This window comes from Nerophis ophidion, linkage group LG20 (assembly GCF_033978795.1).
Source record: "Nerophis ophidion isolate RoL-2023_Sa linkage group LG20, RoL_Noph_v1.0, whole genome shotgun sequence".
NCBI lineage: Eukaryota > Metazoa > Chordata > Actinopteri > Syngnathiformes > Syngnathidae > Nerophis > Nerophis ophidion.
The window spans coordinates 2,984,201-3,012,098 of record NC_084630.1 but is presented as its reverse complement, the minus strand read 5'-3'; the positions used below and the strand labels follow the sequence as shown (position 1 = coordinate 3,012,098).

The following is a 27,898-nucleotide window of genomic DNA, read 5'->3' as shown; positions in this document are numbered from 1 at the left end:
AAACTGGACGCTGTACACGGCTCTTGAACAATGTGCAAACGCAGAATGGGGCCCACCCGAGATTGTGATAAAATATCTGGAGAAAGGGCACACGTTCATGAGAGCAGCTCAATCGGCAAGAAAATGAAAGCTCAAGAAAACATCTATACGTTTGATGACTTTGTCAATCTTTGTAAGACAGCATCAAGATAGATTGGTTTTCTCAAAATCAGCTCGAAGTGAGTTACTAGGTTTTGCCTTTGGACGGGAGAGGTGCGCGCCTGAGCAATTGCGTACTGCTCACGCGTCCTCTGCCCACAGTAAATTAATGTTTTCTTTTAAGTAATTCAGAAATGTTTTACAGCTGTTTATTTTTTTTACTGAGAAATGTAGTTAATCATAGAACAAGCAACCCGATGTTATTAAAAAGTATTCATTTTGAATTGAGACTTGATTCCCAATCAAATCGTTACCCCCAAAAATGTAATCGAGTTGTGTGGTGCCCAAAGATTCACACTTTTTCGAATTATAAGTCGCACCGGCCAAAAATGCATAATAAAGAAGGAAAAAAATATGTAAGCCGCACTAGAGTATAAGTCGTATTTTGGAGGGAAATATATTTAATAAAATCCAACACCAAGAATAGACATTTGAAATGCAATTTAAAGTAAATATAGAATAGTGAATAGGCTGAACAGGCCTACTCAGTGGCCTAGTGGTTAGAGTGTCCGCCCTGAGATCGGTAGATTGGGAGTTCAAATCCTGGCCGAGTCATACCAAAGACTATAAATAAAATGGGACCCATTACCTCCCTGCTTGGCACTCAGCATCAAGGCTTGGAATTGGGGGTTAAATCACCATAAATGATTCCCGGGCGCAGCACCGTTGCTGCCCACTGCTCCCCTCACTTCCCAAGGAGCGGCATGGCGTAGTGGGTAGAGCGGCCGTGCTAGAAACCTAAGGGTTGCAGGTTCACTTCCCACCTATTGACATCCAAATCGCTGCTGTTGTGTCCTTGGCAGGACACTTCACCCTTTGCCCCCGGTGCCGCTCACACTGGTGAATGAATGATGAATGAATGATTGGTGGTGGTCGGAGGGGCGGTAGGTGCAAACTGGCAGCCACGCTTCCGTCAGTCTATCCCAGGGCAGCTGTGGCTACAGATGTAGCTTACCACCACCAGGTGTGAATGAATGATGGATTCCCACTTCTCTGTGAGCGCTTTGAGTATATAACAATAGAAAAGCGCGATATAAATCTAATCCGTTATTATTATTATCAAGGGGATGGGTCAAATGCAGAGGACAAATTGCTCCACACCCAGTGTGTGTGATGACAATCATTGGTACTTTAATTTTAAGTGTACATTATATGAGGCATAAATAACCAACTGAGAAGGTGCCTGTTATGTTAACCTAACATAAGAGTCATTCAAAAACCCTATAACATATTGAACACTCTATACGTTTACCAAACAATCTGTCTCTCTTAATCGATAAATCCAATGAAATCTTCTTCCTCAGTGTCTCTTCCAAACAACTCTGCCAACTCCAAAGGTAGACAATGCGCCGCTTCCTGTTCTATCGGTACGTCGCTTACGTCAGAGTCACCGTCATTTGCAGTTCCAATTATTGCAGCCTTTCTGAATCCGGACAGGATGGTTTCGGTTGTTATTTGATATTTTACGGTAATGTGTTAATAATTTCACACATAAGTCGCTCTAGAGTATAAGTCTCACCCCCGGCCAAACTATGAAAAAAACTGACTTATAATCGGAAAAATACGGTAGTTTCACGTTCCTAATTGAATTCCAACTGCACTTGAGTTGAATTTTTTTGCCTATCATTCACAATCCTTACGTGAGATAAGCAAATACATGTTTTCTTTTTTTAATGCATTCTAGCTCAGTGGTTCTCCACCTTTTTTCAGTGATGTTCCCCCTGTGAACATTTTTATAATTCAAGTACCCCCTAATCAGAATAAAGCATTTTTGGTTGAATAAAAGAGATAAAGAAGTAAAATACAGCACTATGTCATCAGTTTCTGATTTATTAAATTGTGTAACAGGGCGAAATATTGCTCATTTGTAGTGGTCTTTCTTGAACTATTTGGAAAAAAAGATTTAAAAATAACTTGTTGAAAAATAAACAAGTGATTCAATTATAAATAAAAATTTCTACACATGGAAGTAATCAACTTAAAGAGCCCTCTTTGGGGATTGCAATAAAGATCCATCTGGATTCATCAACTTAATTCTAAACATTTCGTCACAAAAAAAGAAATCTTTAACATCAATAAAAATCTAGCTGTCAACACTGAATATTGCATTGTTGCATTTCTTTTCACAGTTTATGAACTTACATTCATATTTTGTTGAAGTATTATTCAATAAATATATTTATAAAGGATTTTTGAATTTGTTGCTATTTTTAGAATATTTTTAAAAAATCTCACGTACCCCTTGGCATACCGTCAAGTACCCCCAGGGGTACGCATACCCCCATTTGAGAACCACTGCGTTATATGACCCATAAATAACGAATTGAGAACATGCTTGGTATGTTAAGTACATATTATGGTAAGAGTCATTCAAATAACTATCATATATAGAACACGCTATACGTTTACCAAACAATCTGTCACTCCTAATCGATAAATCCGATGAAATCTTCTTCCCGGGTGTCGCTTCTGAACAACTCTGCCAACTCCAAAGGTAGGCAATGCGCCGCTTCCTCTTCTATCGGTACGTCGCTTAAGTCATTGTCAGTTGCAGTTCCAATTATTCCAGCCTTTCTGAATCTGGACAGGATAATTTCGGTTGTATTTTGATATTTTACAGTAATGTGTTAACAATTTGACACATAAATCGCGCCAGAGTATAAATCGCACCCCCGGCCAAACTATGAAAAAAAATATGATTTATAATCCGAAAAATACGGTAGTTTCATGTTCCTAATTGAATTCCAACAACCCTATGATTGAACATTGACAGCAAAATTAATTTGATCTTAAAGGGGAACTGCACTTGTGTTGAATTTTTTTGCCTATCATTCACAATATTTATGTGAGATAAGCACACATATGTTTTTCTTTTTTTAATGCATTCTAGCTCATAAATAATCATTTGCAAAATACCTCTAATAATGAGAGATGCAAATGAAGTAGTGTTGGCGGTTTTTGGATGCATTTTTAGACTATGGATTACTCCCGTTATCTGCATTGCTAACCACCTGGACAGGGGTCGGCAACCCAAAATGTTGAAAGAGCCATATTGGACCAAAAATACAAAAACAGATCTGTCTGGAGCCGCAAAAAATTGAAAGCCATATTACATACAGATAGTGTGTCATGAGATATAAAATGAATTATGAGGATTTAAAGGAAACTAAATGAGCCCAAATATAGCTACAAACAAAGCATAATGATGCAATATGTACATATAGCTAGCCTAAATAGCATGTTAGCATCGATTAGCTTGCAGTAATGCAGTGACCAAATATGTCTGATTAGCACTCCACATAAGTCAATAACATCAACAAAACTCACCTTTGTGCATTAATGCACATCGTTATAAGTTTGGTGGACAAAATTAGACAGAAAAAAAGTGTCATAAAACACGTCTGAGAAAGTCGGAGAAAGATATGCATGTAAACAAAGTAGGGTGAGTTCAAGGACCGCCAAAATTAGTAGGACAAAACGGCGCTCAGCCAAATACTCGAATCAGTTAAGCATGTTTAATGTAAATAATGTGCTTTATAACAATTAGAGAGGTTTGTGTCATGTTTGTCCTCCTACTGAACCCAAATTAAAACAAATGTTTTTTCCCCTCATCATTTCCATTTTTCATATATTTTTGAAAATATAGGTCCTGCAGTCCTGGCCACTAGGGCGGCGCTACAGAGCCGCAGGTTGCGGACCCCTGACCTAGAACGAGTCAATTATTACAAATTAGAATGCAAAAAAAGAAAAAATACATATGTGTTCTTGTTTCTCATAAGGTTTATTAATCATAAGCAAAATTCCCCAAAAAATAGCACAGTTCCCCTTTAAATTTTATGATGCCGTCCTTTATAACTGATGGATGAAATGAAAGAGAGAGAAAAAAATCTTCAGATCTTTACACAAGCCCAGGCCATGATCATGTGACCCCCAACAAGCATATAGAATGTTTGTGTGACGTGTCCTGCTTATGATCAGTGGACGTTAGAGGATTGAGTCCTCTCAGCATTTGAAAGATAGCAGGTTTAAAATCGTTTATTCAAGCAGGCGCTCAGAACGCGTGTGTCTTCCGCCAACCTTGCTCCTTTTCCTGTGTGATTCCTCAACAATCCTTGAACTGGTTTCACAAAGGAATTACTGGATGTCTGCTATACTTTTGGCCTGGCTCTGGTTCAAAGACGCTGCGCTGGTCAGGGTTACATCAGAACTTTAGAGAGAGTCCACTCTGAGGACATATGCTAGCCAAAAAAGAACTAGTCATGTCAACACATGTTGATGAACCATCTGCAAATCTTACGTTTACCTGCAAATAGATTTAGCTCTGGAAGACATGCAAAGCTACCCTAAAAACGATCAGTGGCTTTTGGACAATTAGTTACAAAGTAGTAAGTACTTCCCCTGCAAAGATGATGGTGGACATGTTTTCCAACCAATCTTAAACACATGCTGATGTGTACCGGATTTTGTGGTGATTTGGCGAAGCAGATTAAAAGTTATAGTGGGTGTTCTGTAAACCAAATTAGGCTATGTCAGAAATTTCAAGTGAACTTATGTGATATGATAGATAAAGCGCCATCATGTGGTGTATTTCTCAGAAAACATAATAGCATGAGAAGCACAGTAGGGCTGCACGTTTTGTCGAATGTTTATCCTTTTGTGCAGCCGTTCAGGATAAAGTGGGTGTCCAAAGTGTGGCTTGCGGCTTGTCTTTTACTGACCTGCAACTAGGTGTCATGTGTGGGGGGTTGCATCTTTCTGCGGGGTTCATTCTCCCGGGATGCAGACGGACTACTCCGGACAAGGTGTGCTGGTAGGAACATGATTTATTCCTCATAAATCATTACGAGTACCAAAAACAGAAAACACGCAAAAGGAAAACGTGCGCACGGGAAGCTAAGGTAAATAACTAGCACAGGAATAGTAGATTAGGAAACAAGAAATAGCGACGTACGTAATGTTGCATACAGCAAACGATGAAGCCACTCTGAGCGTGGCGAGAAAGGTGAATAAAAAGCTCTCTGATTAGTGGTCGACAGCAGGCGAGCGTGCCGACCACTAACCAGAGCCAGGTGAACCCAATTAATCCCAATAGTAACCCAAAATAGACCCAGAGATGCACAAAACAGGAATTAAAGGAATCTAAAACTAACAGAACATAACAAAACATGATCCGGGCCACGGATAATTACAATAGGGATATAACGGTTGCCGCTATGGTGATAAAACATGTTAAAAATCTCAACAATTAGTAGTACCATCCATCCATTTTCTACCGCTTATTCCCTTTTGGGGTCGCAGGGGGCGCTGGCGCCTACCTCAGCTACAATCGGGCGGAAGGCGAAGTATACCCTGGACAAGTCGTCCCCTCATGGCAGGGCCAACACAGATAGACAGACAACATTCACACTCACATTCACACACTAGGGCCCATTTACTGTTGCCAATCAACCTATCCCCAGGTGCATGTCTTTGGAGGTGGGAGGAAGCCGGAGTACCCGGAGGGAACCCACGCATTCACGGGGAGAACATGCAAACTCCACACAGAAAGATCCCGAGCCTGGATTTGAACCCAGGACTGCAGGACCTTCGTATTGTGAGGCAGACGCACTAACCCCTCTGCCACCGTGAAGCCCCAGTAGTACCATTTGAAATTCTTTTTTCGTAAAACCGTAATCGAATACCCCACTTTGAGAAATTCACAGTGGTACTGCCCATTTCTTTGAGAAGCAGATAGCATGCTAGTAATCTGTTCAAAACGTCGCGGAATGATGACGCGTGCGTGTGACGTCACCGGTTGTAGCAGACGTGTTCTTCCAGCACCGATCACGGCTAAAAGTCGTCTGCTTTAATCGCATAATTACACAGTATTCTGGACATCTGTGTTGCTGAATCTTTTGCAATTTGTTCAATTAATAATGAAGAAGTCAAAGTAGAAAGATGGAGGTGGGAAGCGGTGTATTGCAGCTGCCTTTAGCAACACAAACACAGCCGGTATTTCCTTGTTTACATTCCCGAAGGTGAAGCTTTACTATGGAACAGAGCGGTCAAGCAAACATGGTTCCCTACCACATGTCAACCATCAGGTTTCGGTGAGAAAATGGTGGTAATAAGTCGGCTCTTACCATAGACATGAGCGGACCTTGCGTCCTCCTGCAGCTGCGGACTCTCTTACCTCCTTCCACCGGAGACACTGGCGGTCACCACACCCATGGGAACATCACTCCGACTTTCAGGTACCATATAATCTCACTAAAACACTAGTAACACAATAAGCAGATAAGGGATTTTCCAGAATTATCCTAGTAAATGTGTCTAATAACATCTGAATCGCTCCCACTGCCATCGCCTTTTTTTTTTCCCCCCTCTAGTCCTTCACTCTCACTTTCCTCATCCACAAATCTTTCATCCTCCTTCAAATTAATGGGGAAATCGTCGCTTTCTCGGTCCGAATCGGTTGCGATGCTGGTGTCTATGATTGTAAACAATGTTCAGATGTGAGGAGCTCCACAACCCATGACGTCACATGCACATCGTCTGCTACTTCTGGTACAGGCAAGACTTTTTTTATTAGCGACCAAAAGTTGCGAACTTTATCGTCGATTTTCCCTACTAAATCCTTTCAGCAAAAATATGGAAATATCACGAAATGATCAAGTATGACACATAGAATGGACCTGCTATCCCCGTTTGAATAAGAAAATCTAATTTCAGTAGGCCTTTAACAGATAGTAAATGCTAAATTGCAAAAATTGTGATGTTTCTTAATTGCGCGTGGGTAGAACTTGCCAGTAAAGTTTCACCACTCGCCAAAAAACTGCCAGAAATATATATTGCATGTAATAACTCCACTCCTGACCCTTTGCTTTTACTCAAACTCTTTCTTGCACACATCCCGTCGGGAATGGGGGGTGTTGCCATCTTTAACGCAGCTTGTCGTATTTGTTTTACCGCATCTCCGTGGTCGTAATAAAAAGAAAAGACACCTCACCTTGCGGCCATCTGTCGGCCGACAGCGACTGTTCCCTCTCCTCCTTAGTTGTGACCTCCTGCAGGCGGGACCTTCACGCCGGAGTCCACCATTTGTCCCTAACGGTCTGTACATCTCTGGAGAGTTTCTCTTCTCCAGATTCTAGCTAAAGTTATGAGGCAGATGTTTGGCTTTTGATGTACGACGCGCGGGACCGTGTGATCTCTTTATGTTCAGCCTGGGAGCTTCTGACGTGAGCCCCTCAAAGCGCCACGATTTATCAGGCTGCTGTAATCCAGTAACGAGTGTCATATCCACAGCATGTGTGAGGGATATTTATATATGACACGGAAAATGATTTGCGACTCCCTCGCAAACACTCTGTCGCCAATGTTTTGCCTCTGTCCTCGCTGTTTGCCCGTGATCACATTGTTACCATGCAGGTTAAAATAGTTGGTACTCTAACATGAGCTATTCGGATGTAGCTGCAGTAGGGCTGGGCGTTATGTCGTGTTTTGTAAGATAGATCGATATATTTTTAAACAAGATATGAATTAAGAAAATATCGTAATATCGATCAAATTTATTTTACATTAAAATGACCAAACGCCCCTTATTTGTTGTTCCTTGTTCCCCTCCACAACCACTAAACCCCTCCCCTTCCTCCTTCCAAGACGTGCCAAAATTATCAGCCGATAAATGCTTTAAAAGCCTACTGAAATGAGATTTTCTTATTTAAACGGGGATAGCAGGTCCATTCTATGTGTCATACTTGATCATTTCGCAATATTGCCATATTTTTGCTGAAAGGATATAGTAGAGAACATTCACGATAAAGTTCGCAACTTTCTGTCGCTGTACCGGAAGTAGCAGATGATGTGCGCGTGACGTCACGGGTTGTAGGGCTCCTCACATCCTCACGTTGTTTATAATCATAGCCACCAGCAGCAAGAGCTATTCGGACCGAGAAAGCGACAATTTCCCCATTAATTTGAGCGCGGATGAAAGATTCGTGGATGAGGAAAGTTAGAGTGAAGCACAAAAAAAAAAGTGACGGCAGCGCGAGCTTGTGTTAATAGTGTGTTAGTGAGATTATAAAGTCATACCTGAAAGTCGGAAGGCTGCGGTGACCGCCAGTGTCTCTGAAGGAAGTCACAGCTTCCTTTTTGACAGCTGCTGCAAGAGGACGCAAACTCCGCTCAAGTCCCCGGTAAGAGCCGACTTAATATCACAATTTTCTCATCCAAAAACTTGCTGGTTGACATGTGGTAGTGAAACATGTTCGCTTGACCGCTCTGTTCCATAGTAAAGCTACTACTTTTAGCCGTGAGTGGTGCTGGGCTAAAATGTCCGCTTCAACCAATAGCGTCACAAGCACACGTCCACATAAGCGTCATCATTCCGCGACATTTTCAACAAGAAACTTCGCAGGAAATTTAAAATTGTAATTTAGTAAACTAAAAAGGCCGTATTGGCATGTGTTGCAATGTTAATATTTCATCATTGATATATAAACTATCAGACTGCGTGGTCGCTAGTAGTGGTTTTCAGTAGGCCTTTAAAATGTAATATCGTAAATTATCGGTATCTGTTTCAAAGTAGTCTGTATCGGTTTCAAAAAGGAAAATGTATGACTTTTTAAAACGCCGCTGTGTACACGGATGTAGGGAGAAGTACAGAGCGCCAATAAACCTTGAAGCCACTGCCTTTGCGTGCCGGTCCAGTCCAAAATATCTCCAGTGTATGGCTTTTCACAAACACAAGCAAATGCAATGCATACTTGGTCAACAGCCATATAGGTCACACTGAGGGTGGCCGTATAAAGAACTTTAACACTGTTGCAAATATGCGCCACACTGAACCCACACCAAACAAGAATGACAAACACATTTCGGGAGAACATCCGCACCGTAACACAACATAAACAACGGAACAAATACCCAGAACCCCTTGCAGCACTAACTCTTCCGGGACCCTACAATATACACCGCCCACTACCCCACCTCAACCTCCTCATGCTCTCTCAGGGAGAGCATGTCCCAAATTCCAAGCTGCTGTTTTTGAGGCGTGTTTAAAAAAAAATAATGCACTTTGTGACTTGAATAATAAATATGGCAGTGCCATGTTGGCATTTTTTTTCCAAAACTTGAGTTGATTTATTTTGGAAAACCCTGTTACATTGTTTAATGCATCCAGCGGGGCATCACAACAAAATGAGGCATAATAATGTGTTAATTCCACGACTGTATATATCGGTATCGGTTGATAGCGGAATCGGTAATTAAGAGTTGGACAATATCTGTATATCGGATATCTACAAAAAGCCATTATCGGACATCTCTACTAAGAACATCCATGATTGGTTGGTTGTTTACTATGATGAGTCACGATTGGCTGAGATTAGGCAAATCATGGAACCATGAAGGGAAATCACAACAGACATTCCAAATGACGATGAGAGAGTTGTGGAAAAGAAGACCGAATATTCAAGCGAGCGATTTATATATAAAAAAATCTAATCGTGGAAGATGGCAGAGGTATTCTCTTCCTTAAATTTTTCTTTTAGCGATGTAGACGACTACGTCATGTGATGAATTGATTAACGTGGACCCCGACTTAAACAAGTTGAAAAACGTATTGGGGTGTTACCATTTAGTGGTCAATTGTACGGAATATGTACTGTACTGTGCAATCTACTAATAGACGTTTCAATCAATCAATCAATCAATCAAAAGGTGGCAACTTGTCCAGGGTGTACCCCACCTTCCACCCAAATGCAGCTGAGATAGGCTCCTGCGACCTCAAAAGGGACAATCGGTAGCAAAATGGATGGATGGATGGATGAAGACGAGGTCCAGGAAACACACAACTCGTCTACTAGGCCACACTTGGACAAATGTAATGTAATATAATATATGTAATGTAATATAATATATGTAATGTAATATAATATATGTAATGTAATATAAAACATTCATTGAAGTTGTTGACCATGTAAACCCAATTCCAAACTGCTCTCAAGTTGCCAAGCATGAGAAATGCTGCCAGAAATGTATGCCGAAGTGAGGAAGATCATAGCCTCACAGTCCATTACATCGTCGACTGGGGATTAAAAAGTGCCTACCTGCAAATGTACTTTTTTATCTAAGTTGGATACATTTTGTATTATTTGCACAGCTATGTTATTAATTTTACATAGAAATAATATTTTCCTCTTTTATTTATGTTATGTAAATTTTGTACCAGTTAAAAAGTTTATTTGCTGTGCTGTTAATACTCATCTTGACTAAGTGGGTTGATAAAAGAGCCACTGACTGCTTACAGTTCAGTTGTAATTCAATTCAATTTCAGTGAATCTCGCTAAAAAATGAATATCTTTACATGTATAGTTTCACCATAAAATATATTTATATATTTATATTAAATATCGAGTTTAACTGCAAAGTTACCTGAATGAAATAAGAATTTCCAATGGAATGTCCTTTTCAGAAGTTTAAAACAATGTAATAGGCTTTTTGAAAAACACAAACTATATCAAACATTGTTTTGCTGTGGGAAGGGAGGAGAGGGCAGAGGAGAAAAAATTTAAGAAACGGCAGATCAACTGGTCTAAAAAGGGGGTCTATTCAAAGGCTACAGCAGGGGTGCCCACACTTTTTCTGCAGGCGAGCTACTTTTCAATTGACCAACTCGAGGGGATCTACCTCATTTATATATATCATTTATATTTATTTATTTATGAAAGAGACATTTTTGTAAACAAGTTAAATGTGTTTAATGATAATACAAGCATGTGTAACACATATAGATGTCTTTCTTTCACAAAGACAAGAATATAAGTTGGTGTATTACCTGATTCTGATGACTTGCATTGATTGGAATCAGACAGTAATGATGATAACGCCCACATTTTCAAATGGAGGAGAAAAAAAGTTGTCCTTTCTGTACAATACCACATGAAAGTGGTTGGTTTTTGGCATCTAATTCATCCAGCTTCCATACACTTTACAAGAAAAACATTGGCGGCAAATTCCGTAGCTTGCTTGATTGACATTCACGGCACCCGAGGGTCTTGTGAGATGACGCTGGCTGCTGCCAGTTCATTATTATGAAAAAATGACAGAGAGGAAGGCGAGAAACACTTTTTATTTCAACAGACTTTCGCGCCGTCCCTTCCGTCAAAACTCTAAAGGCCGACTGCACATTTCCTATCTTCACAATAAAAGCCCTGCTTCATGCTGCCTGCGCTAACAAAATAAGAGTCTCAGAGAGCTGGCGTGCACAAGTGATGTGCACGCCAGCTTTCTGAGGGATCGCTTGTGCACGCCAGTTTTCCGAGACTCTGTATTTAGTTAGCGCAGGCAGCATGAAGCAGGGCTTTTATTGTGAAGATAGGAAATGTGCAGTCGGCCTTTAGAGTTTTGACGGAAGGTACGGCGCGAGAGTCTGTTGAAATAAAAAGTGTTTCTCGCCTTCCTCTCGGTCATATTTTAATAATAATGATCTTGCAGCAGCCAGCGTCATCTCACAAGACCCTCCGGTACCGTGAATGTCATTTAAGTGACGTCTTGGTGAAGATTGATGATCACTCATTTTTAGGTCTATTTTTTTTAAAAGCCTGGCTGGAGATCGACTGACACACCCCCCGCGGTCGACTGGTAGCTCGCGATTGACGTAATGGGCACCCCTGGGCTAGAGTATACAAATGAGTTTTAAGATGGGACTTAAATGCTTCTACATTATATACAGTATATATTCCCCTTAATTCCCAAGACCGGTGTCCAACTTTGAATAATCCAAAAATGGTCAATATTTTCAAACTTCCCGACCTTAAAGTCCTACTGAAAGCCACTACTAGCGACCACGCAGTCTGATAGTTTATAAATCAAAGATGAAATATTAACATTGCAACACATGCCAATACGGCCTTTTTAGTTTACTAAATTGCAATTCTAAATTTCCCGGGACTTTTTTCTTGAAAACGTCGCGTAATGATGACGTGTACGCGTGACGTCACGGGCTGTTATGAATATGAGCGCTGCACATACACACACACACACACACACAGCCAAAATTCGTCTGCTTTAAAGGCATAATTACACAGTATTTTGGAGATCTGTGTTGCTGAATCTTTTGCAATTTGTTCAATTAGTATTGGAGAAGTAAAAGTAAAAAGACAGAGTTGGGAAGCTTTAGCCTTTAGCCACACAAACACACGGTGATTCCTTGTGTAAAATTCACAGAGGTGAAACTTTAGTATGGATCACAGCAAACATGGATCCCGACTACATGTCAACCAGCAGGTTTCGGTGAGAAAATTGTGGTTAAAAAGTCGCTTCTTACCGGATATCAGCTGAGCTTGTGCCGTCCATACAGCTGCTGTCAGACTTCCCCGAGACACTGCACGTCAACACCCGGCCGTGGACGTACACGTCCGACTATCAGGTACTGTTAAACTCACTAAAACACTAGCAACACAATAGAAAGATAAGGGATTTCCCAGAATGATCCTAGTAAATGTCTCTAAAAACATATGAATCCGTCTCAATGCAACGCGATTGCAATCGCCTTTTGTTTTTTTAAAAAAAAAATTTTTTTTCTAGTCTGTCGCTATCAGTCCGAATAGCTCTTTTTGTTGGAGGCTCCCATTAAAATCAATGTGAATATATGAGGAGCCATCAACATGTGACGTCATCTTCTGCGACTTCCAGTAGAGGCAGGGCTTTTCTCCAGTTGCGAACTTTATCGTGGATGTTCTCTACTAAATCCTTTCAGCAAAAATATGGCAATATCGCAAAATGATGAAGTATGACACATAGAATGGACCTGCTATCCCCGTTTAAATAAGAAAATCTAATTTCAGTAGGCTTTTAACTTCCCGTGGTAAATTTCCGGAAACTTTCCACCCCTTTGCAACCCCAAACATAACATAAAGCCATCGTGGCATGTTGACGTGCAGTGCCTTTTAAAAACAAATCCGCCGGAAAAATGTAAAACTCTTCAAACAAAATATCACGAGACCTCCAAGGCTGAGGGATGTTGTCATTTTCAACAAAATGTTCCCCACAAGTCTTCCACTAAGTCATCACGGGACTAGATTTTAAGCTCCACTCCAATGTGTGACACTTGGAAATCTAGTTCCTTCCACAAACTGAAAGAGCAGCTTTAATAAAAGCCGTACCAGCGACATCTTCATCTCATCAGTGTGTGTAGAACTTCTGAGCGCGCTGACAAATGAAAAAGAATAAACAAAGTTAAAGTGTCTTGTTAAAGATGTTGGGGGCCACCAGCGCGTATTTATTACCGCTCGGCCTATAAATCATGATTATGATTGAGATTAAATCCTCACATGTGTTGTTCTGATGTCGGTGATGGAGAGGACACTCTCTCATCTTGATGGGTTGCTATGGTGGCCTAGAAGGTCACCACCACATGTGTCCCTTGTCTAGTAGCAATATTCTGAAAGGAGGATGCCTCTTGTGCATTTTCCAACAGGTAAACCTGATCCCTAAAAAGATTGCAGAATGAGTGTTAGGGTCACACGAAAAAGGAAACGGGCAAAAAAGCTGATAGGCTACAACATGGGTGTCAAACTCTGGCCCGTGGGCCAAATTTGGCCCGCCGTGTGATTTCATTTGGCCCTTGAGGTAATATCAAATTAAGATTAGAGCTGGGCCGCCGGTATTATTCAGGGGCGGTGCCGCTGTAACAACGCATTTGCCAACCCTCCCGAATTTCACTGCCCCTCCCGTAAATCTCCCGGGGCAACAATTCTTACGAATTTCTCCCGATTTCCACTCAGACAACAATGTTGGGGGCGTGCCTCGAAGGCACTGCCTTTAGCGTCGTCTACAACCTGTTGTCACGTCCGCTTTTCCGCCATAGAAACAATGTGCCGGCCCATTCACATAATATCTGCGGCTTTAACACACAAGAATGAATGCAAGGCATACTTGGTCAACAGCCATACAGGTCACACTGTGGGTGGCCGTATAAACGACTTTAACACTGTTACAAATATGCGTCACACTGTGAAGCCACACCAAACAAGAATGACAAACACATTTCGGGAGAACATCTGCAACGTAACATACATAATACCCAGAAGCCCTTGCAGCACTAACTCTTCCGGGATGCTATAATATACACCCCCGCTACCACCAAACCTGAACCCCCCTCCAATTTTTATTTTTATTTTATTTGATATGCCATTGATATTTTTAAATCAATACTGATAGGTTGATTGGAAACACTAAATTGGCCCTAGTGTGCATGTCGTCTCTCTATCTGTGTTGGCCCTGTGATGAGGTGGCGACTTGTCCAGGGTGTACACTGCCTTCCGCCCAATTGCAGCTGAGATAGACTGCAGCGACCCCAGAATGTATGTACAGTATGTACCATGAATTGATTAACGTGGACCCCGACTTAAACAAGTTGAAAAACTTATTCGGGTGTTACCATTTAGAGGTTAATTGTACGGAATATGTACTGTACTGTGCAATCTACTAATAAAAGTATCAATCAATCAATCAATCAAGCGGTAGAAAATGGATGGCTGGATGGATAATTTGAAACTCGACTTTGCATGTCACTATAAAGTTATATAAGCCTTGCTTTTTCAATATTCAATGCAAAACTTTTTGGGTCCCTATTAAAAGGTTAATTTGTTCAACCTTGGCCCGCCCCTTTGTTCCATTTTAAATGTTGCCCCACTCTGTATTTGAGTTTGACACCCCTGCTCTACAAGAACAAGTTTGGGATATTTTATATTGTTGCCCTTTTTTGTTTTTAACTTCATTAAATTGGTGTATTTAGTGTTTGGTGCGGGGCGATATATCGATATACTCGATATATCGCAGGTTTGTCTCTGTGCGATATAGAAAATGACTATTTTGTGATATTCGAGTATACATTCTCACGCTGTTGCTTTTAGCTTCGGGCATTACACTTCAGGCTCTTCTCACTCTTTCTTGTCTCTCCTTCTCACAGAGACATAAAACAAGCACACCTTACATACGTCACATACGTGTACGCCCTCGTGGAGCAGAGAGGTAGCGGCATGGGTAATGTTAGCTGTGGTGCGAGTGGTAATACGAAAGAAAGAAGGTGCGAATCTGGTAACAAATGAAGGAAGAATACATTTCCTAAGAAAAACAGCAAGGGGTCCATCGTCTGGCGGTGGTTCGGCTTCAAGCTGGAATATGTCGAACAGACAATCGTAATTTGTCTAGTGTGGGGCAAAAGCGTTGCTATGAAAAGTAGCATAACTGCTAATATGTAGCATCATTTGAAAAGTCACCTAGAGAATGAAGAGTGCTTGAAACTCTGCATGTCAACATCTCCGTTCGGTGCCACACCACCCAAATGCAGAGTCAACCGTTTCCAGATCAACACCGTATGAAAAAAAATCAACAGGAGATAACGTCCGCAGTAACCTTCCACAGAACGAAGGATATACACTATTATGCAGCTCATTTTTATTTGACAGTTATTGAAATATCTTGTGTGACATCATTTACAAAAGTGCACTTTATGTTTTAAACCAGGGGTCTCAAACTCAATTTACCTGGGGGCCACTGGATGCAGAAACTGGGTGAAGCTGGGCCTCAAGAAAATATTTCTTAAAAAATATAACATGCACTTTTTAAAGAATTCACCTTCCATGAATGGCTTTCCCGCCCTAGCAACATTCTTGTCAACCCTCCCGATTTTTCCGGCAGACTCCCGAATTTCAGTGCACCTCCCGACGCAACTAGTCTCCCGAACTAGTCCCGATTTCCACCTGGCCAACAATATTAAGGGCGTGCCGTGGTAGCACTGCCTTTAACGTCATCATGTCTGCTTTGCTGTTTGTTTGTAAGAAACTGCAAGACATACGTGATCAACAGCTATACAGGTCGCACAGAGATTTGCTGTATAAACAACTTTTTCACTGTTACAAATATGCGCCACACTGTGAACCCACACCAAACAAGAATGACAAACACATTTCGGGAGAACATCCTACAGGTTGTAGAGGGTGCTAAAGGTATTGCCATTATGGCAACCGCTGAACATTGTTGGCTTGGTGAAAATAGACAGAAATTCAAGAGAATGATTGCCCTGAAATCCGGGAGTCTCCTGTGAAAAATTGGGAGGGTTTGCAAGTATGACGCTGTCAAGCGCCATTCATATAAAACTTGCAGGCCGCACTAACATTACATTTTCATATCAAGGTGCGGGCCACAAAATAACGTCTTGCGGGCCGTGTGTCTGAGACCCCTGTTTTAAACTATTGTAGTGGCGTTCTGTACAAAAGTGGTCTTTAGTTTATTGTTTTGATATGTCATCTTAGAGCAGGGGTCACCAATGCGGTCCCCGCGGGCCCCAGGTAGCCCGTAAAGACCAGATGAGTCGCCCGATGGCCTGTTCTAAAAATAGCTCAAATAGCAGCACTTACCAGTGAGCTGCCTCTATTTTTTTTATTTACTAGCAAGCTGGTCTCGCTTTGCTCGACATTTTTAATTCTGAGAGAGACAAAACTCAAACAGAATTTGAAAATCCAAGAAAATATTTCATAGACTTGGTCTTCACTTGTTTAAATAAATTAATTTATTTTTTTACTTTGCTTCTTAGAACTTTCAGAAAGACAATTTTAGAGAAAAAATACAACCTTAAAAATGATTTTAGGATTTTTAAACAAATTTACCTTTTTACCTTTTAAATTCCTTCCTTTTCTTTCCTGACAATTTAAATCAATTTTCCCCCCAAAAATTTTTTAGTGATTTAATTCTTCATTATAGCTTCTGTTTTTTTGACGAAGAATATTTGTGAAATATTTCTTCAAACTTATTATGATTAAAATTCAAAAATAATATTCTGGCAAATACACAAAATCTGTAGAATCAAATTTAAATCTTATTTCAAAGTCTTTTGGATTTCTTTTAAAATTGTTGTTCTGGAAAATCTAGAAGAAATAATGATTTGTCTTTGTTAGAAATATAGCTTGGTCCAATTTGTTATATATTCTAACAACATGCAGATTGGATTTTAACCTATTTAAAACATGTCATCAAAATTCTAAAATGAATCTTAATCAGGAAAAATGACTAATGATGTTCTATAAATCATTTTTTTTATTTTTAAAAAAAGATTTGAATTAGCTAGTTTTTCTCTTCTTTTTATCGGTTGAATTTTGAATTTTAAAGAGTCGAAATTGAAGCTAAAATATGTTTCAAAATTTAATTTTCTGTTTTTTATCCTGTTTTCTCCTCTTTTGAACCGTTCAATTAAGAGTTTTTTTCATCATTTATTCTCTACAAAAACCTTCCGTAAAATGAAAAAAAATATACGACGGAATAACAGACAGAAATACTTATTTTTTATTATATATATATATTTATTTATTGAATGTAAATTGAGCAAATTGTCTATTCCTGGCAATTTATTTAAGTGTGTATCAAACTGGTAGCACTTCGCATTAATCAGTACCCAAGAAGTAGCTCTTGGTTTTTAAAAAGGTTGGTGACCCCTGTCTTAGTGACATCATGCACAAAAGTGCACTAATAAATTATTTTAAAATGTCTCTGACAATCTTGCACTTTTTGTTTTGGAAATGACTTGAACATTTGTGCCACTGCTAAATAACTGTTAATAAATACAGTTTTGCTAAATTGACTTAGTTGTGATTTCCCTCTCTGTATGAAAGTTTAAAAGTAGCATATATTAATGCAGTATGAAGAAGAATGTTTTAATGTAGACACATAGAATCATCATACTGCTGTGATTATATGCATCAAGTGTTCATTCAAGGCTAAGGCAAAATGTTGCAAAATATATCATGTATCGTGACAGGTCCCAAAAATATTGAGATATTAATAAAAGGCTTTAACACTCAGCCCTAGTTCGTATACATTTTTGGCAAACATGAAACTTATGAAAAATAAATGAATAAATCAGGGGTACCCACACCTTTTCTGCAGGCGAGCTCCTTCAATTGACCCAAGTCGTGGGGCTCTACCTCATTCATATATATCAGGGGTGCCCATTACGTCGATCGCGAGCTACCAGTCGACCGCGGGGGGTGTGTCAGTCGATCTCCAGCCAAGCTTTTAAAAAAAATAGACCTAAAAATGAGTGATCATCAATCTTCACCAAGACGTCACTTAAATGACATTCACGGTACCGGAGGGTCTTGTGAGATGACGCTGGCTGCTGCAAGATCATTATTATGAAAATATGACCGAGAGGAAGGCGAGAAACACTTTTTATTTCAACAGACTCTCGCGCCGTACCTTCCGTCAAAACTCTAAAGGCCGACTGCACATTTCCTATCTTCACAATAAAAGCCCTGCTTCATGCTGCCTGCGCTAACTAAATACAGAGTCTCGGAAAACTGGCGTGCACAAGCGATCCCTCAGAAAGCTGGCGTGCACATCACTTGTGCACGCCAGCTTTCCGAGACTCTTATTTAGTTAGCGCAGGCAGCATGAAGCAGGGCTTTTATTGTGAATATAGGAAATGTGCAGTCGGCCTTTAGAGTTTTGACGGAAGGTACGGCGCGAGAGTCTGTTGAAATAAAAAGTGTTTCTCGCCTTCCTCTCTGTCATTTTTTCATAATAATGAACTGGCAGCAGCCAGCGTCATCTCACAAGACCCTCAGGTGCCGTGAATGTCAATCAAGCAAGCTACGGAATTTGCCGCCAATGTTTTTCTTGTAAAGTGTATGGAAGCTGGATGAATTAGATGCCAAAAACCAACCACTTTCATGTGGTATTGTACAGAAAGGACAACTTTTTTTCTCCTCCATTTGAAAATGTGGGCGTTATCATCATTACTGTCTGATTCCAATCAATGCAAGTCATCAGAATCAGGTAATACACCAACTTATATTCTTGTCTTTGTGAAAGAAATACATCTATGTGTGTTACACATGCTTGTATTATCATTAAACACATTTAACTTGTTTACAAAAATGTCTCTTTCATAAATAAATAAATATAAATGATATATATATAAATGAGGTAGATCCCCTCGAATTGGTCAATTGAAAAGTAGCTCGCCTGTAGAAGAAGTGTGGGCACCCCTGATATATATCATTTATATTTATTTATTTACGAAAGAGAATGTTTTTGTCAACAAGTTAAATAAGTTTGATGATAATACAAGCATGTTTAACACATATAGGTTCCTTTATTTCACAAAGACAAGAATATAAGTTGGTGTATTACCTGATTCTGATGACTTGCATTGATTGGAATCAGACAGTGGTGCTGATAACGTCCACGTTGTCAAATGGAGGAGAAAAAAAGTCCTCCTTTCTGTCCAATACTACATGAAAGTGGTTGCTTTTTGGCATTGTATTTGTTCAGCTTCCATACTCTTTTAAAAAAAAAAAAAAAGTTTATACACTTTACAAGAAATATGTTGGCGGCAAACTTTCGCACGCCAGCTTAATGAGACTCGTATTTTGTTAGCACAGACAGGATGAAGCAGTGCTTTTATTGTGAAGACAGGATCTGTGCAGTCGGTCTTTAGAGTTTTGATGACAGGTATGGCGCGAAAGTCTGTTGAAATAAAAAGTGTTTCTTGCCTTCATGTCGGTCATTTTTTCTTAATAATGATCTGGCAGCAGCCAGCGTCATCTCACAAGACCCTCGGGTGTCGTGAATGTCAATCAAGTGACGTCATAGTGAAGATTTATCATCGCTAATGTTTAGGTCTATTTTTTAAATGCCTGGTTGGCGATCGACTGACACACCCTCCGCCATCGACGTAATGGGCACCCCTGCAATAAAAAGTCGTAATGTTATAAGAACGTTTTGAGAACAAAGTTTGTAATGCGACAAGATTAAAATCGTAAAATGAGATGGAAAATTTCAATGCAGCAACTGAGTTGTGCTGATAAAACAAGATGGTTGAGGTTAGCCACAACTTTCCTGTTCTAAAATAATCAATCAATCAAAGTTTATTTATACAGCCCTAAATCACGAGTGTCTCAAAGGGCTGCACAAGCCACAACGGCACAGATCCCACATCAGGGCAAGGAAAAACTCAACCCAATAGGCTACAATGAGATAATAAATGAAATAATAATTGACAATAATCCATTTTCATTAGATTTGAAACTCGGATGAGATGGAGTATTCAAGGATGTGGGAAGGTGGGGTAAACTCCTTCACGACGTTGCTGCATCTGGGCGCCAGCTGCAGGTCACCATGAGCACATGAAACTGATTGGGGTCATTGTGGGTCGCATCTAAAGTACAGCTGAGGAGTGACAGCACTGTGGGAGGAAGAGGAGCAGGAGTGGGAAGAATAGGAGTTGGAGTAAAAGCAGGACAAGTAGGTTTAGGAAGAGTTGGAGGAGAAATAAGAGTTGGATGAGGCAGAGGGGGAGGAGCTGGATTTCCAGGGAGTTGGAATGTTGAAAAATGTTGAAAAAACCATATTGGACCAAAAATAAAAATTCAAATCTGTATGAAGCCGCAAAAAAATAAAAGCCTTATATAAGTGTTGTATTGAAGGCAACTAGAGATGTCCGATAATGGCTTTTTGGCCGATATTCCGATATTGTCCAACTCTTAATTACCGATTCCGATATCAACCAATACCGGTATATACAGTCGTGGAATTAACACATTATTACGCCTCATTTTGTTGTGATGCCCCGCTGGATGCATTAAACCAGGGGTGCCCACACTTTTTCTGCAGGCGAGCTACTTTTCAATTGACCAACTCGAGGGGATCTACCTCATTTATATATATCATTTTTATTTATTTATCCATCCATCCATCCATTTTCTACCGCTTATTCCCTTTCGGGGTCGCGGGGGGCGCTGGCGCCTATCTCAGCTACAATCGGGCGGAAGGCAGGGTACACCCTGGACAAGTCGCCACCTCATCGCAGGGCCAACACAGATACACAGACAACATTCACACTCACATTCACACACTATTTATTTATGAAAGAGACATTTTTGTAAAAAAGTTAAATGTTTTTAATGATAATACAAGCATGTGTAACACATATAGATGTCTTTCTTTCACAAAGACAAGAATATAAGTTGGTGTATTACCTGATTCTGATGACTTGCATTGATTGGAATCAGACAGTAATGATGATAACGCCCACATTTTCAAATGGAGGAGAAAAAAAGTTGTCCTTTCTGTACAATACCACATGAAAGTGGTTGGTTTTTGGCATCTAATTCATCCAGCTTCCATACACTTTACAAGAAAAACATTGGCGGCAAATTCCGTAGCTTGCTTGATTGACATTCACGGCACCCGAGGGTCTTGTGAGATGACGCTGGCTGCTGCCAGTTCATTATTATGAAAAAATGACAGAGAGGAAGGCGAGAAACACTTTTTATTTCAACAGACTTTCGCGCCGTCCCTTCCGTCAAAACTCTAAAGGCCGACTGCACATTTCCTATCTTCACAATAAAAGCCCTGCTTCATGCTGCCTGCGCTAACAAAATAAGAGTCTTGGAAAGCTGGCGTGCACAAGTGATGTGCACGCCAGCTTTCTGAGGGATCGCTTGTGCACGCCAGTTTTCCGAGACTCTGTATTTAGTTAGCGCAGGCAGCATGAAGCAGGGCTTTTATTGTGAAGATAGGAAATGTGCAGTCGGCCTTTAGAGTTTTGACGGAAGGTACGGCGCGAGAGTCTGTTGAAATAAAAAGTGTTTCTCGCCTTCCTCTCGGTCATATTTTCCTAATAATGATCTTGCAGCAGCCAGCGTCATCTCACAAGACCCTCCGGTACCGTGAATGTCATTTAAGTGACGTCTTGGTGAAGATTGATGATCACTCATTTTTAGGTCTATTTTTTTTTAAAGCCTGGCTGGAGATCGACTGACACACCCCCCGCGGTCGACTGGTAGCTCGCGATCGATGTAATGGGCACCCCTGCATTAAACAATGTAAGAAGGTTTTTCTAAAAATAAATCAACTCAAGTTATGGGGAAAAAAATGGCAACATGGCACTGCCATATTTATTATTGAAGTCACAAAGTCCATTATTATTTTAACATGCTTCAAAACAGCAGCTTGGAATTTGGGACATGCTCTCCCAGAGAGAGCATGAGGAGGTTCAGGTGAGCGGGGTTGGGGGTGTATATTGTAAGGTCCCGGAAGATTTAGTGCTGCAAGGGATTCTGGGTATTTGTTCTGTTGTGTTTATGTTGTGTTACGGTGCGGATGTTCTCCCGAAATGTGTTTGTCATTCTTGTTTGGTGTGGGTTCACAGTGTGGCGCATATTTGTAACAGTGTTAAAGTTTTTTATACGGCCACCCTCAGCGTGACCTGTATGGGTGTTGACCAAGTATGATTTGCATTCACTTGTGTGTGTGAACGTGTAGATATTATGTGATTGGGCCAGCATGCAAAGGCAGCACCTTTTAAGGTTTATTGGCGCTCTGTACTTCTCTCTATGTCTGTGTACCAATCCGTACAGCGGAGTTTTAAAAAGTCATACATTTTCCTTTTTGAAACCGATACCGATAATTTCCGATATCACATTTTAAAGCATTTATCGTCCGATATTATCGGACATCTGTAAAGGCAACACATGATGTGTCTACATTAGCTATATTAGCCTACTATCAACGGCTGACACAAATCTTTGTTTGCTTGAAATGCTTTTTTTAATTGAAATTTTACACATTTTTGCAACATTTGAAATCCTTAGTAAAATAGAGGCTTTTCACAGGATGAGATAACTTCTGTAAACTACCGGATCAGAATGGCCAAACCTATAGATGTGTGTGTCCCAAGTTTAAGGAAATGGCAGGCTGTCTTCTTCTAATGGATGTATTAAAATGTTTGCAAGCTAGGTCACATTTGCTGTGGTCTGGAACAACATGGTTTACAAACAACTATTGGAAATGCAGCCAATATTACATACAGATAATGTGTCATGAGACATGGAAATATAAATTAAATACACAGAGGACATTAGGAAAATTAAATGAGCTGAAATATACCTACAAATGAGACATAATGATGCAATATGTGTTATATATCATGTAAATAATGTGTCTTATAATGTAGTATTATTTTTATAATTACACGGGCGGTATAGCTCGGTTGGTAGAGTGGCCGTGCCAGCAACTTGAGGGTTCCAGGTTCGATCCCCGCTTCCGCCATCCTAGTCACTGCTGTTGTGTCCTTGGGCAAGACACTTTACCCACCTGCTCCCAGTGCCACCCACACTGCTTTAAATGTAACTTAGATATTGGGTTTCACTATGTAAAGCGCTTTGAGTCACTAGAGAAAAGCGCTATACAAATATAATTCACTTCACACACAAAATGTGTAAGTTACATGTAAATACCTGAAGCTTGTTTGATTTTTTTTTTTGTCAATATGGAACCACTGTTTCGTTGTCGCTCCTACTGCAATTATTGACTTAGACAAACTGTATTAATCCCCAAGGGAAATTGTTCCACACGATAGCTCAGTTCCAAAGGATGGAAAGTGTAAAGATGGAAAGAACAATGCAGGTATAAAATAGACAAAAAAAATGTACCATAGTAGCAATATAATATATGTAATATTTACATATGTACAGTATGTTATATATACTGATATATATGTTTATATCATATATACAATATATAAAAATGACCATGTACTTACAGTATATGTAACAATTGCTGCAATGAGGTGGCAACTTGTCTAGGGTGTACAACGCCTTCCGCCCGAATGCAGCTGGGATAGGCTCCAGCAATCCCCCTGCGACCCAGAACAAACAGTAGAAAATGGATGGATGTAACAATTGCTGCATAAAATAGAGAGTAGATCCTGCAGAAAATAGACATAATGAACAAAGAGAGGTAGCTAACTTAGAAGGTGTCAGATATTGTTGTGGCACTAATTGTTGAAGCTTTCAAAGTGGAATTCTTTCCCATTCTTGTTTTATGTAGAGCTTCAGTCATTCAACAGTCCGGGGTCTCTGCTGTCGTATTTTACGCTTCATAATGCGCCACACATTTTCCATGGGATACATGTCTGGACTGCAGGCGGGCCAGGAAAGTACCCACACTCTTTTACTACGAAACCACGCTGTTGTAACACGTGGCTTGTCATTGTCTTGCTGAAATAAGCAGGGGCGTCCATGATAACATATGTTGCTCCAAAACCTGTATGGACCGTTCAGCATTAATGGTGCCTTCACAGATGTGTAAGTTACCCATGCTTTGAGCACTAATACACCCCCATACCATCACACATGCTGGCTTTTCAACTTTGCGCCTATAACAATCCGAATGGTTATTTTCCTCTTTGTTCCGGAGGACACTACGTCCACAGTTTCCAAATATAATTTGAAATGTGGACTCGTCAGACCACAGAACACCTTTCCACTTTGCATCAGTCCATCTTGGATGAGCTCGGGCCCAGCGTAGCTAGTGGCGTTCCTTGGTGTTGTTGATAAATGGGTTTTGCTTTGCATAGTAGAGTTTTAACTTGCACTTACAGATGTAGCAACCAACTGCAGTTACTGACGGTGGTTTTATGAAGTGTTCCTGAGCCCATGTGGTGATATCCTTTACACACTGATGTCGGTTTGTGATGCAGTACCGCCTGAGGGATCAAAGGTCCGTAATATCATTGCTTACGTGCAGTGATTTCTCCAGATTCTCTGAACCTTTTGATGATTTTACGGACTGTAGATGGTAAAATCTCTAAATTCCTTGCAATAGCTCGTTGAGAAATGTTGTTCTAAAACTGTTCGACAATTTGCTTACAAAGTGGTGACCCTCGCCCCATCCTTGTTTGTGAATTACTTAGCATTTCATGGAAGCTGCTTTTATAGCCAATCATGGCACCCACCTGTTCCCAATTAGCGCACACCTGTGGGATGTTCCAAATAAGTGTTTGATGAGTATTTATCAACTTTATCAGTATTTATTGCTACCTTTCCCAACTTCTTTGTCACGTGTTGCTGGCATCAAATTCTAAAGTCAATGATTTGCAAAAAAAAAAGTGTTTATCAGTTTGAACATCAAATATGTTGTCTTTGTAGCATATTCAACTGAATATGGCTTGAAAATGATTTGCAAATCATTGTATTCTGTTTATATTTACATCTAACACAATTTCCCAACTCATATGGAAACTGGGTTTGTAGCAAGACAAAACTGTGCTTGTCAAATAGTGAAACATGTCTAACAAACAGTGGGATTTCTAACAATTAGGAAGGTTTGTGTCATGTTTGTTCTCCTACAGAAAATATATTAAAACAAAAATATATATTTTTTCTTCATCTTTGTCCATTTTCACACATTTCTGAAAGCGGTCCAGGGAGCCACTAGGGCGGCGCTAAAGAGCCGCATGCAGCTCTAGATCCACTGGTTGCTGACCCCCAGTGTAGGAGGAGGATGTCAGAACCTAAAAGGAGCTTCTTAGACTTCTTACCTAAATCCGGAAAATACTTTTGGAGGATGCAATAAACCTGTTTTTATTCGGCTATAAATGTTTTATTGGACAAGGCAGATTACAAATCACAGCCATGATGGTGAACATGAGACAAGTGGTCAGACGGGCAGGAGAGGATGTAAGAAAAGAGGCAGGACATGCACAACAGGCTTTAAATGATGACAGTTTTAGAAGAATAAATAGACATTAAAAAGTGATGTTTGTGACAGCAGATCTTCTTTTTAAATACATCTCTTGCTCCGTTGGACTGTTTGACAGGAAGTGGGCGTGTCCTGATTTTGTCGTGCACATTGGACCTTTTCAAGGCAAGTGTTTGACAAGGCACTCAACATGTAACGTACAGTTATAGAACAAAGCAACTCGTTTGGACCTAATCTTGGCTTTCAGTACTTTTCTGAGCAGAACAAAGACTTCAAGCTGCTTAAAAACAATTCTTGACCTCAACCCTCCCAAGTCTTCAGTACCTCTATCCTAAGGTAAAATGAAGTAGATACAGTATGTGTGACACTTTACAGTACAGTATGTGTGACAATGTGCTGAATGGTCCCAACTTCCAACTTAAGATCAAAAGACCCCAAAGTCCTCGGCTTTCAGCTCCGTTGTCCTGACTGGAACTTTTAGGCCTTCTCCAGAGACTTGTAGTAGTCCTTTAACACGGCCCACGCCTTTGGAGCCATGAAACCGTCGGGAGGGTTGCCCCCCTCGCGGGCCAACTTGCGCATGCGTGTGCCAGAGATGAAGTCGTAATCTTGATGGCTGCGGTCAAAACATAAATAGCCACGGTGAGTTTTGGTTTCACTTCAGGCCATACTTGCCAACCTTGAGACCTCCGAATTTGGGAGATGGGAGGTGGGCTGGTTTGGAGGGGGCGGGGTTTGGTGGTAGTGGGGGTGTATATCGTGGTGTCCCAGAAGAATTAGTGCTGCAAGGGGTTCTGGGTATTTGTTCTGTTGTGTTACGGTGCGTATGTTCTCCCGAAATGTGTTTGTCATTCTTGTTTGGTGTGTGCTCACAATGTGGTGCATATTTGTAACAGTGTTAAAGTTGTTTATACGGCCACCCTCAGTGTGACCTGTATGGCTGTTGACCAAGTATGCCTTGCATTCACTTATGTGCGTGTAAAAGCCGCATATGTCATGTGACGCTGTTTGTATGGAGGAAGAGGACGCAACAACAGTTTTGTTGTCCGGGTGGAAATAGGGAGAATTTCGAGAGAATGGTTATCCCGGGAGATTTTCAGGCGGCGCACTGAAATTCGGGAATCTCCCGGGAAAATGGGAAGGGTTGGCAAGTATGCTTCAGGCATCTGATATTTTGTCCCTGGGGGGAAAAAAATCAGTTGAATCAAATTTTAGGGTTTCCCTCGCAATTTACGCATCCTCCATATCCTTAGACTCCCCAAGTTTATTTTTCTATATACAGCCAACAATAATAGAAATCATTAATGATACATTTCTTATAGAAGAGGTCTTCTAAGCCTTATTTTCTGATCTTATTTACAGGACTGCATTTCTGTCTTGACATGGTCACTTCTTTAAATTACACACGGCAAGAGGAGCGATGGCATCGATTACAACATGTGTGCCACTTAATTCCTGTTTCAGGGTTATTAGGGTGTCTTTCTATTGATTAGTTTTCTAAAAGGTGATGAGGCTGTAAATCTCCACTTCGTCCACCGCAGTCCACTGATTGGTCGTTAGGGATGGGTAACGAATGCAGTACTACCGGGCACCGATTCACATAAAACCCAACGGTACCTGGGTTGCCTGTGATGTCACGTCCAGTTGCAGACTCAGCAGGCCATAAATAAACTAATGTTGTAGTGATTAACAGTATTAATAACCACAGTAAAACCTGACGGTTAGTACTAACGTTTTGCATTAAAACAATACATAAAATGTGGGTGATAACTGCCAACTTGCCAGCTTAAATGCTATCATAAAACAAGAGACATTAACGTCTTTCCCCATTAAGATACGACATACTGCAATCATAACCTGTATAAATAAACACATTACTGTCTGAGCAATTAGGATATTCAATTTGTGTACATTAAACCTACAAACTGTGCTCTCTTAGAACAACATGATCGATCTGATGAGTTCAAGACAGAGGTAGTTTTATGGCGCGGGCAAGGATGGTGGAAAAGAGTAGGGCAACCAAAGAGTTGAACACCCGCCAGATATAATAAATAATAGATTTTTTATTCAAATGCTACAGTACTAACAATATATAAAAGCTTAGCCATTAAAACAGATCAAATACTAAGACTAAAACACTATCAGTGAAGATAAACACAAAACATTCAAA

The 27,898-nt window shown here is 40.4% G+C and overlaps 2 protein-coding genes across 9 annotated transcripts in view; one reads left to right on the top strand and one right to left on the bottom strand.

Moving 5' to 3' along the window:
- sgms2a (sphingomyelin synthase 2a) overlaps nucleotides 1-27,898 on the top strand; it is a 246,777-nt gene that overhangs the window by 142,171 nt on the left and 76,708 nt on the right. The window lies entirely within an intron of this gene.
- Nucleotides 25,595-27,898, bottom strand: part of papss1 (3'-phosphoadenosine 5'-phosphosulfate synthase 1) — a 43,090-nt gene continuing 40,786 nt past the window's right edge. The window contains exon 12 of the mRNA XM_061880308.1: nucleotides 25,595-26,344. Within this exon, the coding sequence (XP_061736292.1) occupies nucleotides 26,206-26,344 (139 nt within the window). The 3' untranslated portion in view covers nucleotides 25,595-26,205. The remainder of the gene's footprint in view (nucleotides 26,345-27,898) is intronic.